Source organism: Pelecanus crispus, chromosome 8 (genome assembly GCF_030463565.1).
Source record: "Pelecanus crispus isolate bPelCri1 chromosome 8, bPelCri1.pri, whole genome shotgun sequence".
NCBI lineage: Eukaryota > Metazoa > Chordata > Aves > Pelecaniformes > Pelecanidae > Pelecanus > Pelecanus crispus.
In genome coordinates, this window is record NC_134650.1 from 21611959 (window position 1) to 21628669 (window position 16711).

General features: G+C 57.6%; 2 protein-coding genes and 1 pseudogene across 2 annotated transcripts; all 3 read right to left on the reverse strand.

Moving 5' to 3' along the window:
- Window positions 1-1619: 1619 nt before the first annotated feature.
- On the reverse strand, window positions 1620-4521 carry LOC142594191 (protocadherin gamma-A10-like). The gene is made up of 2 exons (XM_075715669.1): window positions 2115-4521; window positions 1620-1759 (listed from the first exon to the last, which is right to left on the reverse strand). Exons 1-2 carry the CDS (start codon window positions 4519-4521, stop codon window positions 1620-1622), a joined length of 2547 nt encoding a protein of 848 aa, XP_075571784.1.
- Window positions 4522-6565: 2044 nt separating this feature from the next.
- On the reverse strand, window positions 6566-9459 carry LOC142594192 (protocadherin gamma-B6-like; annotated as a pseudogene).
- A 2521-nt stretch (window positions 9460-11980) lies between these two features.
- LOC142594193 (protocadherin gamma-A10-like) lies at window positions 11981-15529 on the reverse strand. Its single transcript, XM_075715670.1, has 3 exons — window positions 15496-15529; window positions 12476-15412; window positions 11981-12120 (listed from the first exon to the last, which is right to left on the reverse strand). The coding sequence occupies exons 1-3, from the start codon at window positions 15527-15529 to the stop codon at window positions 11981-11983; spliced, it is 3111 nt and encodes a 1036-aa protein (XP_075571785.1).
- Between the last annotated feature and the right edge of the window lie 1182 nt (window positions 15530-16711).

The following is a 16711-nucleotide window of genomic DNA, read 5'->3' on the forward strand; positions in this document are numbered from 1 at the left end:
TATTTTCTGGCAAATGTCGATGGCTGCTACTGTTGCTTGAACAAGCCAAGAGAAATCAGACACATCCCACCCTCATGAAAAGCCGTTTTATCTCACCTGTACATTAAAACCTCGTCTCTCTTGTGTGAAGAAGAGAGTGAAAAAGTGAAAGTGAAGGGGGAAAAAAAAAAAGACCTGAAGGAGGGCTCTATCACCACAACCCCTTATTCAGAAGACAAGAAACGGTTACAAAACCCTCCACACTACCTACCCAGCAGAGTAGCTCTCGCATACACACCAACGCTGAGTCTCTGCAGATGCCAGTGTGAAGACTTCCTCCCCTTCTCAGTAAGGTGTCATTAGAAAACATGTTTTCCTGCTAACTCTGGCCATTCATCCAGTGGAGGATAATTTCTTTTCCTCCAGCTGCACATATACACAACTCATGGTAACAAGTGAGTAACCTATCAGAACAAGAAGTTGGTTTGACTTTGTAGTGTTTCAGGAGTCAAGAGGTAGCAGGCATGTGGGCTTCTCTATACGAGGTCTAGAGAAGGATGTGGGTCATACATACATACAGGGACAGGGAGACTGCTGAAACATGTCGGTGTCAATTTACTGCCTTCCTATATGGCAAGCATTGCCTATAACAAACCAGAAACACATTTTCATGCATCTTCTCACACGTAAACACCCTCCGAATCACTGTTTGCATGCTGAGATGGATGTCTTCTAGTTCCAGGATTTTCTTTTCCCCCTTGTACCCAAGCCTGCAGACCACAGCGCAGTTAAGTCCCAGGAGGACGCAGCTAAGAACCAGCCTGCATCAGAGGGAAACATTTTCTTCCCACATGCATATCGCATGTGAGTTTGTGTCTGATGGATGGAAGCAGAAAGGAGTAGCGACCACAAGGTTAGTTCATGTGAAGCACAAGGTTATGTCTCAACTTACATTCCTACCACGCACAAAAAAAACTGTACAAAGTCACAATATTTCAGCAAGATCTAGGATCAGCACAAAAAGATCTGTGTGGACCTTCACGGGAACCTTACAGTATGATTTTCTCTCAACTTGAAAGCAGTCATTTTAATGTGCCACTTGTTTATTTTATTTAAAATACAAGGATACAATGTATCACCAGCTTAAATAGCAGAATACCAAACAATAGAGCAACGTAATATTATTCATTAATTGTATTCCTGAAGTCCTAAAAGCCTGTTCAGTCCATGATGAAAGATCAGTAATGGAGGAAATAAGGCAGACTGCTTCCAAGACAGCCTGTTTGGTAGATGCTTTCAGAATGGCGTGTTTGGCGGGAAAAAAGTTTTAATATTATAAGGAAATGAAGGAATAAAATATTTTATATTCGCAGATTAACTCACATTCCGAAATTAGATGCACGATAAACAGACTGTGATGAATCATACTTTATTTTAAAATATATTCCAACTGTATTCTAGTAAATATACTCTATTTCGATGTCTATGCCTGTACACTACGACATTACATTTGTATCAAATCCAAGGGTTAAGTCACGAAGCCCAGCTGTGGGAAAAAACTCGATGGATTATCAGAGGAATTTTTCACCATGTAATACGAATCTATTCATAGAACTTTGAGTGTCCTTATATGGGATTGATTATATTCGTTTGTTGAAGGCGCGATCCAAGCAACCTGGGACTTCAGTGATGTTGGCTTTTTGGGGTACAATGTTGCCAAATTCTACCAGCATTTGAGAGCTGATACGGGGGATGGAAATGAAATCGTAGTAACTGGTTACTTAAAAAATTTCAAGGAAGTGTCAGAGGAAGACCAAAAGACTGAAATCTCCTTGTGCAGTTGCAAGTGAAAAGGAACCATCCAGCCTTAGAGAAAGTCAAATACAATGAGCTCTGCCCAGCAGGTACAGAACATGGCACAAGAAACACACATAGCAGGGTCAGCACATGTTCAGGAGGTGACATTCATGAGCTGGGGACCATGGTAAAACGTGATTTCCAAGACTGCGAACCGTGCACTTTGAAATGCCCGTGGCTGCCTGAAGAATCCTAAGTACCACGTACACAAAGGAAAGTTGAAAAAAAATAACATACCTGAAAGGAAACTTGGCCACAATTCTCGGCAAGGTGATTACCCGCAGGGACGGTATCACCTGTAGCCTCAGCCGGCGGCCGGGCCGGGAGGGTGTCGCAGCAGCTGCCGGCCGACAGGCGGAGCTGGCTCTTGCGCGAGTCGGCGGTGAGCGACACCTCGTGCGAGTAGGAGTGCAGGAAGGCGCGGACGCCGTCGATGCCCACGAAGTGCGAGGCCGGGACGCCGCGCAAGGCGCCGCTGCCCGCCGCCAGCAGCTGCGAGCGGCGCCAGCGCCGCAGGCGCAGCGCCAGCAGCAGCAGCAGGAAGGCGAGGAAGAGGCAGGACACGGCCGCCACGGCCACCACCAGCCACCGCGTCAGGCTGCCGGCCGGCTCGCCCGGCGCTGCCGCCGCCGCCGCCGCCGCCGCGCTGCCCAGCTCCGACAGCAGCTCGGCCACGCTCTCGGCCAGCACCACCGTCAGCGTGGCCGTGGCCGACAGCGCCGGCCGCCCGTGGTCCTTCACCACCACCACCAGGCTCTGCCGCGCCGCGTCGCGGGCCAGCGCAAAGCGCGCCGTGCGCACCTCGCCGCTGTGCAGCCCCACGCGGAACAGCCCCGGCTCCGTCGCCTTGGCCAGCTCGTACGACAGCCACGCGTTCTGCCCCGCGTCCGCGTCCACCGCCACCACCTTGGCCACCAGCGCCCCGGGCTCCGCCGAGCGCGGCGCCAGCTCCACGCCCGCCCAGCCCGCGCCCGGCGCCGGCGCCGGCGGCGGGTACAGCACCTGCGGCGCGTTGTCGTTCTCGTCCACGATCACGAGCCGCACCGACACGTTGCTGCTCAGCGCCGGCGCGCCGCCGTCCTCCGCCCGCACCCACAGCCCCACCTCGCGCACCTCCTCGTAGTCGAAGGAGCGCAGCGCGTACAGCGCGCCCGTCTCCGCCTGCACCGACACGTAGGACGAGAGCGGCGCGCCCCGCACCCGCCCCTCCGACAGCCGGTACCGCACGCGCGCGTTCTGCCCCCAGTCCGCGTCCGCCGCCCGCACCGTCAGCACCAGCGCGCCCGCCGCGTTGTTCTCGGGCAGCCGGGCGCTGTAGCGCGCCTCCGCGAACACCGGCGCGTTGTCGTTCACGTCCAGCACCCGCAGCGCCAGCACCGCGCTGCTCCACAGCGCCGGCGACCCGCCGTCCGCCGCCCGCACCGTCACGTTGTACTCCGCCACCTCCTCCCGGTCCAGCTCCCTCGCCGTCACCACGCGGTAGTAGTCCTCGAAGGACTTCTCCAGCCGGAACGGGAGGCGCTCGGCGATGCTGCACCGCACCTCGCCGTTCGCCCCCGAGTCGCGGTCCTGCACGTGCAGCAGGGCCACCACCGTCCCCGCCGGGGCGTCCTCAGAGATCGCGCTCACCGACGACGACACTGTCAATTCGGGCGCGTTGTCGTTGACGTCTGTCACCGTGATCGAGACTTTCGCCGTGTCGGAAAGACCCCCGCCGTCCCGTGCCTGCACCTCCAGTTCGTACGAGTCGCCTTCCTCGAAGTCCAAGCTCCGCAGCAGCGTGATCGCTCCCGTCTCGCTGTCCAGCTGGAAAATCTGCGAGGCTTTAAGGGAAGGGGTTTGAAATGTATATCTGACTTCGCCGTTCAGCCCGTCGTCGGCGTCGGTGGCCGTGAGGGTGACGAGGGCGGAGCCCACGGGCACGTCCTCCGGCACACGCACCGCGTACTCCGCCTGGCTGAACACGGGCGCGTTGTCGTTCGCGTCCAGCACCGCCACGCGGATCCGCGCCGTGCCCGTGCGCGCCGGCTCTCCGCCGTCGCTCGCCCTCAGCACCAGCTCGTGAAACGCCGCCTCCTCCCGGTCCAGCGCCTTCGCCACCACCAGCTCGGGACGCTCATCCCCGCCGGGGCCCGCCTGCACGGCCAGCGAGAAGTGCTCGTCGCCGCTCAGCTCGTAGCTCTGCAGGGAATTCGGACCCACGTCCGGGTCGTGAGCTCTAGCCAAGGGAAACCGCGACCCCGGCGCTGTCGTCTCGCTCATTCTCTCCTCCAGTACGATTTCCTTGAAGCTGGGCGCGTTGTCGTTAATGTCCGTGATTTCCACTTCGATTCCATAAACCTTCATTTCCCCCTCCACTATCACCTCACACCGCAGCACGCATTGCGTTATGCTCTCGCACAGCTGCTCTCTGTCTATCCTCTCCGCCGTCACTAAATGTCCCGTCCTGCCGTGCAGGGTGAAATACTGCGTCCTACCTCTGTCTAGGATGCGGACGCCGCCGTGGCGGAGCGCCGGCAGCTCCAGCCCCAGGTCCTTGGCCACGTCGCCCACGAACGAGCCCTTCGGCATCTCCTCGGGAACCGAGTACCGCAGCTGCCCCCACGCCGCCTCCCACGCCGCCACCAGGACGCACCACAGCAGGGCTCGCTCCCGCCGGACCCGGCGCCTCCCCGCCGCGCACATCGCCGCCGCCGCACCGCCGGCACCGCACCACCGCCCGCCGATCCGCCGATCCGCCTCCCGCTCCGGCTGCCGCTCCGGCTGCCGCTCCGGTTTAGGCTCGCCGCTTCGCCCGCGGCCGACGGACCCTCCGCCTCGCTGCAGCACGGCTCCGCACCGCGGGGACGCTCGCAGAACGCCCGCCCGCCGAGCCAGCCAGCGAGCGAGCGAGCGAGCGAGCGAGCCGGGCCGCAGCGGGCGGGGCTGCCTGCAGCGCTCCGGCCTTCCTCTCGCTCCTCCTCGGTCAACAGCGGCGCCCGCAGCCTCCTCCCGGCACTGCAGGCACCGAGCGCTGCCCGGCGCTGCCCGCCCGGCCTTGCCCACGGGCAGCTCGCGGGGACCGGACCGCCGCCACGCACACATCGGCTCCCGCACAGCGCTCAGCTCCTGCCTTGGCTTCCCCCCCCCCACCCCCCCAGCACATCTCTTCTATTCTCCTCGAGGCGATCACAACCAGGACGAAGGCAGAGGCCTCCCGTGGCAATGGCATTTGTACTGCACGGGAAAAATTACTTGCTACTGGTATATATGGAAAGTAAAAAGTAGTTTCTCTTAATATGAATGTACAATATTATTACTCTTATCCCACTCGTCCAAAAGCACAATGCCCATCACGAATCTTTGCAGCCATCGTGCTTGAATGACTCGTACAAGGATAGCAAAAGAAAACAGGCTCGGAAGTACAACACATGTGACGTTCACACCCACCCCCCGGAGAACCAGAGGTATCAGGCTCATTAACCGAAGCAGCAGCAACTTTATATGCTTCAGTCCATACGGAACACGGTCTAAATTAACCACTCCACCATTGTTGACTGAGATCAGACATTTGAAGGCTGAAGAAGGTGGGGGCCAATCAACTGAAACGGAGAACCTAAGCTCCCCAAGCCCGCACAACTCCTGAGGAGGTGGGGCTGCTCAGGCACCTGCCACGGGCTCTGGGATTTCTCCCTAGAAGACCTTCCTGGGAACACACTACAGGTTCTTGTAATGGTCATGTAATATAGATATCAAGTTGTCTTAATACGACGTATAGAATATTACGAGTCTTAGTCTATTAGTCCAAATGCACATGCCCACTACGAATTGCACATGACTTTTTTCTCAGCCTTTCTGCAGGTCAAAGCAGCCTCATACTGGAAAGGCACCAGCCACATTAGTTTCCCAAACCATGACCAAGAGCACAGGCGAGCAATGAAGATCCGCCCTCAAAGGCGTCCTCCTCAGCGATTGCGCTCCCCTCTCGACTTTGTTACTTTTCACGTGCTCATCGAAGGCTGCTCTGAATTGGTCTTCCTTTCCCCTCCTTCTCCAACCACCCGTTCAGAATTTTTCGTCATACACTTACACGCTACAGGCCGTGCTTACACCTCAGACTCAGTGCTCCATTCTAGAGTAACTCAGCAGCAGGAAGCGATGCACATGCACCCTCCGTTCGGGGGTCTGTTACAAAAATAAAACAGCTAGCATATTGAACACCCTTAGCGTTAAACGCTAGCAACCAGGACAAAGTACATATTCTGTGGAAAACTTGATAGAAAAAGAAGACAGGTTCAGAAAAACAAAGCACGATTTTCTTTTTTAGATCCCATTCTACGCCTTTGTAGAGCAGAGAGATGAGGAACGGTAAACAAGAGGGAACCACTACTCAGGGTGGAACACAAAAAGAGAAATAATTGCCCAAAACCCCAAAACTCGGACAAGACTAACCCGTCCCACTAACGCTCCCATTTCCGTAGCAGCCTTCCACCCAAAGATGTGACGGCACACGGCAGAAGGGAGGAACATTCGTTAGGGAGGAGCAATCTGTAAGTTCCCCTTTCATGGAGCCACACACGCGTTTCCTTTAGGAGTCAAAAGAGAAAGAGCATTAAACCAACGGGGTTTGGTGCAGCTGACACCCAGGTGCAAGCACATCACTTCGGGAAAAAGCGATCAGGAAGGAAAAATCTCAAACATCGAGTGTCAGTCCCATTTTCCCGACTCTGCCATGTAGAATCAGCGCATCTCATTCTACACAGTAAGGATCCACCTTCACCGCCAGTAACTCATAACATTTCAGACAACACAGGTTTCGTAGAGAAAATTCTTCGGCTGAACCTGAACGTGTGATGAACGAAGAGGTGCCGTCGCTAACTGCCCACTGAGCAGAAAATCAACAAACGCAAAACGTCAGTCGGAGCTCCACCACACTTGTACCGTTTTGTCCAGCACAAGCTGAATGGCAAGAAACGCTCTGAACCTACACGAGTGACAGCTGGTGACGCGGGAAGTGCCGCTTCGTACTGCCCGCTGCTAAAAAGACACAGTGGAGGATTAGTTCATTCGTTCACGGAGACATAGGTCGGACTAAGCGCCGAAGCAGACAAACGAGGAACAACAGCCCGCTGCCCGCGGCGTAGAGGTTAGGAAAGGCTCAGAGACAAGGACTGCGCGGGCTTACAGACCTGCGGTGCGTCGGGCTCCGCGGGCGGCTGTCCCGCGCCGGCGCTGCTGCTCGGGCTCCGCTTCCCGCAGGGCTCCCCGCCGAGAAGCTCCTCCGCGGGCAGGCTGGGCAGCGGCGGCGGCGGCGGCAGCCAAGCGCCCTCGGCGACGGCGCGGCCCGGCGCCACGCACAGGTTGTAGGAGGAGGGCAAGGTGCCCTCGCAGAAGTCGGCCGGGAAGGCGGCGCCGGCCACGGAGAAGCGCTGCGCGCCCAGGCAGCGCAGGACGGCGGGCGGCCCGGCCCGGCGCACCCGCGCCAGCACGGCCAGCGCCACGCTCAGCAGGAACAGGGCGGAGAGGAGCGCCAGCGCCAGCACCAGGTAGAACTGCAGCTCCGCCGGCGAGTCGGCGCCCGCCGCCCGCTCGCTCAGCTCCGGCAGCGCCTCCTGCAAGCTCTCGGCCAGCACCACGTGCAGCGTGGCCGTGGCCGACAGCGCCGGCTGCCCGTGGTCCTTCACCACGGCCACCAGCCGCTGCTTCGCCGCGTCCCTCTCCGACACGGCCCGCGCCGTCCGCACCTCGCCGCTGTGCAGCCCCACGCGGAACAGCGCCGGCTCCGCCGCCTGCACCAGCTCGTACGACAGCCACGCGTTGCGCCCCGCGTCCGCGTCCACCGCCACCACCTTGGCCACCAGGTACCCGGCCTCGGCCGACCGCGGCACCACCTCGAACGGCGCCGACCCCGCGCCCGCGCCCGCGCCCGCGCCCGCCGCCGGCCACAGCACCCGCGGCGCGTTGTCGTTGCGGTCCAGCACGAAGACGCGCACCGTCGCCGTCGAGCTCCGCGCCGGCGCCCCGCCGTCCTGCGCCCGCACCGCCACCGCGAACTCGCGGCACTGCTCGTAGTCGAAGGACCGCTGCGCGTACACCGCGCCGCTCCGCGCCTCCACCGACACGTACGGCGCCGCGCCCGCCGCGCCCCGCGCTGCCGCCCGCCAGCCAGTAGCTCACGCGCCCGTTGGCGCCCGCGTCCGCGTCCCGCGCGCGCACGCGCAGCACCGGCGCGCCCGCCGCGTTGTTCTCCGCCACGTAGGCGCTGTAGGCGGCCTCCTCGAACACCGGCGCGTTGTCGTTCACGTCCGACACCTCCAGCACCAGCGCCGCGCGGCTCGAGAGCGCCGGGATGCCCCGGTCCCTCGCAATGATAGTGATATTGTAAGCGGAGACTTTTTCCCTGTCCAGGGCACTGTCTACTATTAGTTTATAGATGTTCTCTGAAGACGGTTCTAGTCTGAAAGGCAAGTCGCTGTCGATGTTGCAGGTCAATTCTCCGTTATCCCCTGAGTCTCTGTCACGGACATTGATCACAGCTACAACTGTGCCCGTGACCGAGTCTTCGGGTATCGGATTCAAGACAGGCAGGAGGGAAAGGGTTGGCGCATTGTCGTTCACGTCTAGAATGTCTATGTGTATTTTGGCGTGCGCACTCAGCCCGCCCCCGTCCTTGCCTTCAACACTTGCTTCGTAATATTTCTCTTCTTCATAATCTAAGGGGCCTGTAAGCTTCACGTCCCCTGTCCTGGAGTCCAGAGTGAAGAGCTGGCGAGCACTGTTTGCAATGTCACTGAACGAGTAGGTAATTTCTGCATTTGTACCTTCGTCGCCGTCAGTAGCTTTCACCTGAAAAGCTAAGGAGCCCTCTGGCAGGTTTTCCAGCAGTCGAACCTTGTAGATCTCTTTGGTGAATACCGGCGGGTTGTCATTTGCGTCGGTCACGTTAATCTTAATCTGGGCGGTCCCGGATCGGACTGGATCGCCACCATCCACCGCCGTCAGTATCAAATGGTGATTTCTCTGTTTTTCTCGATCTAAGCTTTTCTCCAGCACTAATTCCGGCTGCTTCGTCCCATCAGGACTCTCCTTCACTACAAGGGAGAAGAGCGGGTTGTGGGTAAGTTGGTAGTTTTGTAAAGAGTTCGCCCCAATGTCGGGGTCTCTGCCACTTCCCAAGGGGAACCTGGCCCCAGGAGGCGTGGACTCGATCATTTCTATGGCAACAAATTCTCTGTCAAACTGCGGCGCATTGTCGTTGATATCCTGGATAGTAACGCTTACATGAAATATATTGAAAGGGTTTTCCACAACTGCGTCCAAACTGAGGACACAGGGCGACACGGCCCGGCAGATGCCCTCTCGGTCTATCCTCTCGTTTACCCGCAGATTTGTATTATCTTCCCCGAGAGTGAAGTATTGCTTTTCGTCACGAGAGACTATCCGCAGCTTGCGTGCCGGCAGGTCCGCCGGGCTCAGCCCCAGGTCCCGCGCCAGCGGCCCCACCAGCGAGCCTCTGCCCAGCTCCTCGGGGATGGCGTAGCGGATCCGCTCCGGCGCCGCCCGGCAGCACACCGGCAGCAGCACGGCCAAGAGCGCGAGCTGCCCGGCGGCTGCCCGGCCCTGCGCTGCCGGTCGGACCTCCATTCTCTGCTTTGCTGAAGCGTATTCTGCAGACGATTTTACGTAAGGGTTTCCGAGCATCTGAATCAGTACCTGACAGAAATAAACATGTGAAATCCCTGTTGCCTGTGGGAGGACGGGCTGAGCCGGGGAATTCCTGCTCTTCTTCTCTGCTCTGCTCCGTGCGGAGCGGCACTGCGCGCGCGCCGGGGCCGGGGAGGAGCCGATGGCGGAGCCGCTTCTCCGCTTTGGCCAACAGTGACACCCTGAGTCCGTGCCTGAGAACCGCAGCGTCCGAGAGGAAGAGAACAGCCCGAAGGTCCTGCCACGCACATCCTTAAATCGCACGCACACGCGGGTTGGAAAATACAGATGTTGTCAGTAGCGTGAAACAGAAAACTTTTATCTGTGCTGAAACGGTGCACCTAGGAATTCCCATTGTCTGAATTTCTTACCCTTGCAAGTATTCTGCAAGACAAATCCTCCCCCATTGCTCCGAGGATGTTGGGCAGGATCTCTATCTCTGCCCCACAGTGATCTCACTGGTCTCGACGGTGCGGGCGTGTCCCCGCTGCCATCTCCTCACCACCGTGAGAGAAATGGCAGGACGGGACGAACGCTGAAGGGCTGCTCGTAGATAGCGGTTTTATTTTCGATAGTTGGAAGATCCCGAACTAGCATTCAGCTTTCCCACTTTGAACGGTGATCGCTGATGGACGAGCAAAGCCGGGAATCCCAGCCACTGAGAAAACCAGAGTGGTCACACCAGACCTACCGGATCCCATCTCTTTCGACATTTAACACCCAGTATCACCGTATCAGTGCCATACAACCCAACCCCGAATTTCTTTTGTCTGTGTCTCTGACAAACCACGTCCTCATCTCCTAAGCCAGCCATTACTACAGTGGGTCTCAAACCTTAAGAATATTTTCTGGCAAATGTCGATGGCTGCTACTGTTGCTTGAACAAGCCAAGAGAAATCAGACACATCCCACCCTCATGAAAAGCCGTTTTATCTCACCTGTACATTAAAACCTCGTCTCTCTTGTGTGAAGAAGAGAGTGAAAAAGTGAAAGTGAAGGGGGAAAAAAAAAAAGACCTGAAGGAGGGCTCTATCACCACAACCCCTTATTCAGAAGACAAGAAACGGTTACAAAACCCTCCACACTACCTACCCAGCAGAGTAGCTCTCGCATACACACCAACGCTGAGTCTCTGCAGATGCCAGTGTGAAGACTTCCTCCCCTTCTCAGTAAGGTGTCATTAGAAAACATGTTTTCCTGCTAACTCTGGCCATTCATCCAGTGGAGGATAATTTCTTTTCCTCCAGCTGCACATATACACAACTCATGGTAACAAGTGAGTAACCTATCAGAACAAGAAGTTGGTTTGACTTTGTAGTGTTTCAGGAGTCAAGAGGTAGCAGGCATGTGGGCTTCTCTATACGAGGTCTAGAGAAGGATGTGGGTCATACATACATACAGGGACAGGGAGACTGCTGAAACATGTCGGTGTCAATTTACTGCCTTCCTATATGGCAAGCATTGCCTATAACAAACCAGAAACACATTTTCATGCATCTTCTCACACGTAAACACCCTCCGAATCACTGTTTGCATGCTGAGATGGATGTCTTCTAGTTCCAGGATTTTCTTTTCCCCCTTGTACCCAAGCCTGCAGACCACAGCGCAGTTAAGTCCCAGGAGGACGCAGCTAAGAACCAGCCTGCATCAGAGGGAAACATTTTCTTCCCACATGCATATCGCATGTGAGTTTGTGTCTGATGGATGGAAGCAGAAAGGAGTAGCGACCACAAGGTTAGTTCATGTGAAGCACAAGGTTATGTCTCAACTTACATTCCTACCACGCACAAAAAAAACTGTACAAAGTCACAATATTTCAGCAAGATCTAGGATCAGCACAAAAAGATCTGTGTGGACCTTCACGGGAACCTTACAGTATGATTTTCTCTCAACTTGAAAGCAGTCATTTTAATGTGCCACTTGTTTATTTTATTTAAAATACAAGGATACAATGTATCACCAGCTTAAATAGCAGAATACCAAACAATAGAGCAACGTAATATTATTCATTAATTGTATTCCTGAAGTCCTAAAAGCCTGTTCAGTCCATGATGAAAGATCAGTAATGGAGGAAATAAGGCAGACTGCTTCCAAGACAGCCTGTTTGGTAGATGCTTTCAGAATGGCGTGTTTGGCGGGAAAAAAGTTTTAATATTATAAGGAAATGAAGGAATAAAATATTTTATATTCGCAGATTAACTCACATTCCGAAATTAGATGCACGATAAACAGACTGTGATGAATCATACTTTATTTTAAAATATATTCCAACTGTATTCTAGTAAATATACTCTATTTCGATGTCTATGCCTGTACACTACGACATTACATTTGTATCAAATCCAAGGGTTAAGTCACGAAGCCCAGCTGTGGGAAAAAACTCGATGGATTATCAGAGGAATTTTTCACCATGTAATACGAATCTATTCATAGAACTTTGAGTGTCCTTATATGGGATTGATTATATTCGTTTGTTGAAGGCGCGATCCAAGCAACCTGGGACTTCAGTGATGTTGGCTTTTTGGGGTACAATGTTGCCAAATTCTACCAGCATTTGAGAGCTGATACGGGGGATGGAAATGAAATCGTAGTAACTGGTTACTTAAAAAATTTCAAGGAAGTGTCAGAGGAAGACCAAAAGACTGAAATCTCCTTGTGCAGTTGCAAGTGAAAAGGAACCATCCAGCCTTAGAGAAAGTCAAATACAATGAGCTCTGCCCAGCAGGTACAGAACATGGCACAAGAAACACACATAGCAGGGTCAGCACATGTTCAGGAGGTGACATTCATGAGCTGGGGACCATGGTAAAACGTGATTTCCAAGACTGCGAACCGTGCACTTTGAAATGCCCGTGGCTGCCTGAAGAATCCTAAGTACCACGTACACAAAGGAAAGTTGAAAAAAAATAACATACCTGAAAGGAAACTTGGCCACAATTCTCGGCAAGGTGATTACCCGCAGGGACGGTATCACCTGTAGCCTCAGCCGGCGGCCGGGCCGGGAGGGTGTCGCAGCAGCTGCCGGCCGACAGGCGGAGCTGGCTCTTGCGCGAGTCGGCGGTGAGCGACACCTCGTGCGAGTAGGAGTGCAGGAAGGCGCGGACGCCGTCGATGCCCACGAAGTGCGAGGCCGGGACGCCGCGCAAGGCGCCGCTGCCCGCCGCCAGCAGCTGCGAGCGGCGCCAGCGCCGCAGGCGCAGCGCCAGCAGCAGCAGCAGGAAGGCGAGGAAGAGGCAGGACACGGCCGCCACGGCCACCACCAGCCACCGCGTCAGGCTGCCGGCCGGCTCGCCCGGCGCTGCCGCCGCCGCCGCCGCCGCCGCGCTGCCCAGCTCCGACAGCAGCTCGGCCACGCTCTCGGCCAGCACCACCGTCAGCGTGGCCGTGGCCGACAGCGCCGGCCGCCCGTGGTCCTTCACCACCACCACCAGGCTCTGCCGCGCCGCGTCGCGGGCCAGCGCGAAGCGCGCCGTGCGCACCTCGCCGCTGTGCAGCCCCACGCGGAACAGCCCCGGCTCCGTCGCCTTGGCCAGCTCGTACGACAGCCACGCGTTCTGCCCCGCGTCCGCGTCCACCGCCACCACCTTGGCCACCAGCGCCCCGGGCTCCGCCGAGCGCGGCGCCAGCTCCACGCCCGCCCAGCCCGCGCCCGGCGCCGGCGCCGGCGGCGGGTACAGCACCTGCGGCGCGTTGTCGTTCTCGTCCACGATCACGAGCCGCACCGACACGTTGCTGCTCAGCGCCGGCGCGCCGCCGTCCTCCGCCCGCACCCACAGCCCCACCTCGCGCACCTCCTCGTAGTCGAAGGAGCGCAGCGCGTACAGCGCGCCCGTCTCCGCCTGCACCGACACGTAGGACGAGAGCGGCGCGCCCCGCACCCGCCCCTCCGACAGCCGGTACCGCACGCGCGCGTTCTGCCCCCAGTCCGCGTCCGCCGCCCGCACCGTCAGCACCAGCGCGCCCGCCGCGTTGTTCTCGGGCAGCCGGGCGCTGTAGCGCGCCTCCGCGAACACCGGCGCGTTGTCGTTCACGTCCAGCACCCGCAGCGCCAGCACCGCGCTGCTCCACAGCGCCGGCGACCCGCCGTCCGCCGCCCGCACCGTCACGTTGTACTCCGCCACCTCCTCCCGGTCCAGCTCCCTCGCCGTCACCACGCGGTAGTAGTCCTCGAAGGACTTCTCCAGCCGGAACGGGAGGCGCTCGGCGATGCTGCACCGCACCTCGCCGTTCGCCCCCGAGTCGCGGTCCTGCACGTGCAGCAGGGCCACCACCGTCCCCGCCGGGGCGTCCTCAGAGATCGCGCTCACCGACGACGACACTGTCAATTCGGGCGCGTTGTCGTTGACGTCTGTCACCGTGATCGAGACTTTCGCCGTGTCGGAAAGACCCCCGCCGTCCCGTGCCTGCACCTCCAGTTCGTACGAGTCGCCTTCCTCGAAGTCCAAGCTCCGCAGCAGCGTGATCGCTCCCGTCTCGCTGTCCAGCTGGAAAATCTGCGAGGCTTTAAGGGAAGGGGTTTGAAATGTATATCTGACTTCGCCGTTCAGCCCGTCGTCGGCGTCGGTGGCCGTGAGGGTGACGAGGGCGGAGCCCACGGGCACGTCCTCCGGCACACGCACCGCGTACTCCGCCTGGCTGAACACGGGCGCGTTGTCGTTCGCGTCCAGCACCGCCACGCGGATCCGCGCCGTGCCCGTGCGCGCCGGCTCTCCGCCGTCGCTCGCCCTCAGCACCAGCTCGTGAAACGCCGCCTCCTCCCGGTCCAGCGCCTTCGCCACCACCAGCTCGGGACGCTCATCCCCGCCGGGGCCCGCCTGCACGGCCAGCGAGAAGTGCTCGTCGCCGCTCAGCTCGTAGCTCTGCAGGGAATTCGGACCCACGTCCGGGTCGTGAGCTCTAGCCAAGGGAAACCGCGACCCCGGCGCTGTCGTCTCGCTCATTCTCTCCTCCAGTACGATTTCCTTGAAGCTGGGCGCGTTGTCGTTAATGTCCGTGATTTCCACTTCGATTCCATAAACCTTCATTTCCCCCTCCACTATCACCTCACACCGCAGCACGCATTGCGTTATGCTCTCGCACAGCTGCTCTCTGTCTATCCTCTCCGCCGTCACTAAATGTCCCGTCCTGCCGTGCAGGGTGAAATACTGCGTCCTACCTCTGTCTAGGATGCGGACGCCGCCGTGGCGGAGCGCCGGCAGCTCCAGCCCCAGGTCCTTGGCCACGTCGCCCACGAACGAGCCCTTCGGCATCTCCTCGGGAACCGAGTACCGCAGCTGCCCCCACGCCGCCTCCCACGCCGCCACCAGGACGCACCACAGCAGGGCTCGCTCCCGCCGGACCCGGCGCCTCCCCGCCGCGCACATCGCCGCCGCCGCACCGCCGGCACCGCACCACCGCCCGCCGATCCGCCGATCCGCCTCCCGCTCCGGCTGCCGCTCCGGCTGCCGCTCCGGTTTAGGCTCGCCGCTTCGCCCGCGGCCGACGGACCCTCCGCCTCGCTGCAGCACGGCTCCGCACCGCGGGGACGCTCGCAGAACGCCCGCCCGCCGAGCCAGCCAGCGAGCGAGCGAGCGAGCGAGCGAGCCGGGCCGCAGCGGGCGGGGCTGCCTGCAGCGCTCCGGCCTTCCTCTCGCTCCTCCTCGGTCAACAGCGGCGCCCGCAGCCTCCTCCCGGCACTGCAGGCACCGAGCGCTGCCCGGCGCTGCCCGCCCGGCCTTGCCCACGGGCAGCTCGCGGGGACCGGACCGCCGCCACGCACACATCGGCTCCCGCACAGCGCTCAGCTCCTGCCTTGGCTTCCCCCCCCCACCCCCCCAGCACATCTCTTCTATTCTCCTCGAGGCGATCACAACCAGGACGAAGGCAGAGGCCTCCCGTGGCAATGGCATTTGTACTGCACGGGAAAAATTACTTGCTACTGGTATATATGGAAAGTAAAAAGTAGTTTCTCTTAATATGAATGTACAATATTATTACTCTTATCCCACTCGTCCAAAAGCACAATGCCCATCACGAATCTTTGCAGCCATCGTGCTTGAATGACTCGTACAAGGATAGCAAAAGAAAACAGGCTCGGAAGTACAACACATGTGACGTTCACACCCACCCCCCGGAGAACCAGAGGTATCAGGCTCATTAACCGAAGCAGCAGCAACTTTATATGCTTCAGTCCATACGGAACACGGTCTAAATTAACCACTCCACCATTGTTGACTGAGATCAGACATTTGAAGGCTGAAGAAGGTGGGGGCCAATCAACTGAAACGGAGAACCTAAGCTCCCCAAGCCCGCACAACTCCTGAGGAGGTGGGGCTGCTCAGGCACCTGCCACGGGCTCTGGGATTTCTCCCTAGAAGACCTTCCTGGGAACACACTACAGGTTCTTGTAATGGTCATGTAATATAGATATCAAGTTGTCTTAATACGACGTATAGAATATTACGAGTCTTAGTCTATTAGTCCAAATGCACATGCCCACTACGAATTGCACATGACTTTTTTCTCAGCCTTTCTGCAGGTCAAAGCAGCCTCATACTGGAAAGGCACCAGCCACATTAGTTTCCCAAACCATGACCAAGAGCACAGGCGAGCAATGAAGATCCGCCCTCAAAGGCGTCCTCCTCAGCGATTGCGCTCCCCTCTCGACTTTGTTACTTTTCACGTGCTCATCGAAGGCTGCTCTGAATTGGTCTTCCTTTCCCCTCCTTCTCCAACCACCCGTTCAGAATTTTTCGTCATACACTTACACGCTACAGGCCGTGCTTACACCTCAGACTCAGTGCTCCATTCTAGAGTAACTCAGCAGCAGGAAGCGATGCACATGCACCCTCCGTTCGGGGGTCTGTTACAAAAATAAAACAGCTAGCATATTGAACACCCTTAGCGTTAAACGCTAGCAACCAGGACAAAGTACATATTCTGTGGAAAACTTGATAGAAAAAGAAGACAGGTTCAGAAAAACAAAGCACGATTTTCTTTTTTAGATCCCATTCTACGCCTTTGTAGAGCAGAGAGATGAGGAACGGTAAACAAGAGGGAACCACTACTCAGGGTGGAACACAAAAAGAGAAATAATTGCCCAAAACCCCAAAACTCGGACAAGACTAACCCGTCCCACTAACGCTCCCATTTCCGTAGCAGCCTTCCACCCAAAGATGTGACGGCACACGGCAGAAGGGAGGAACATTCGTTA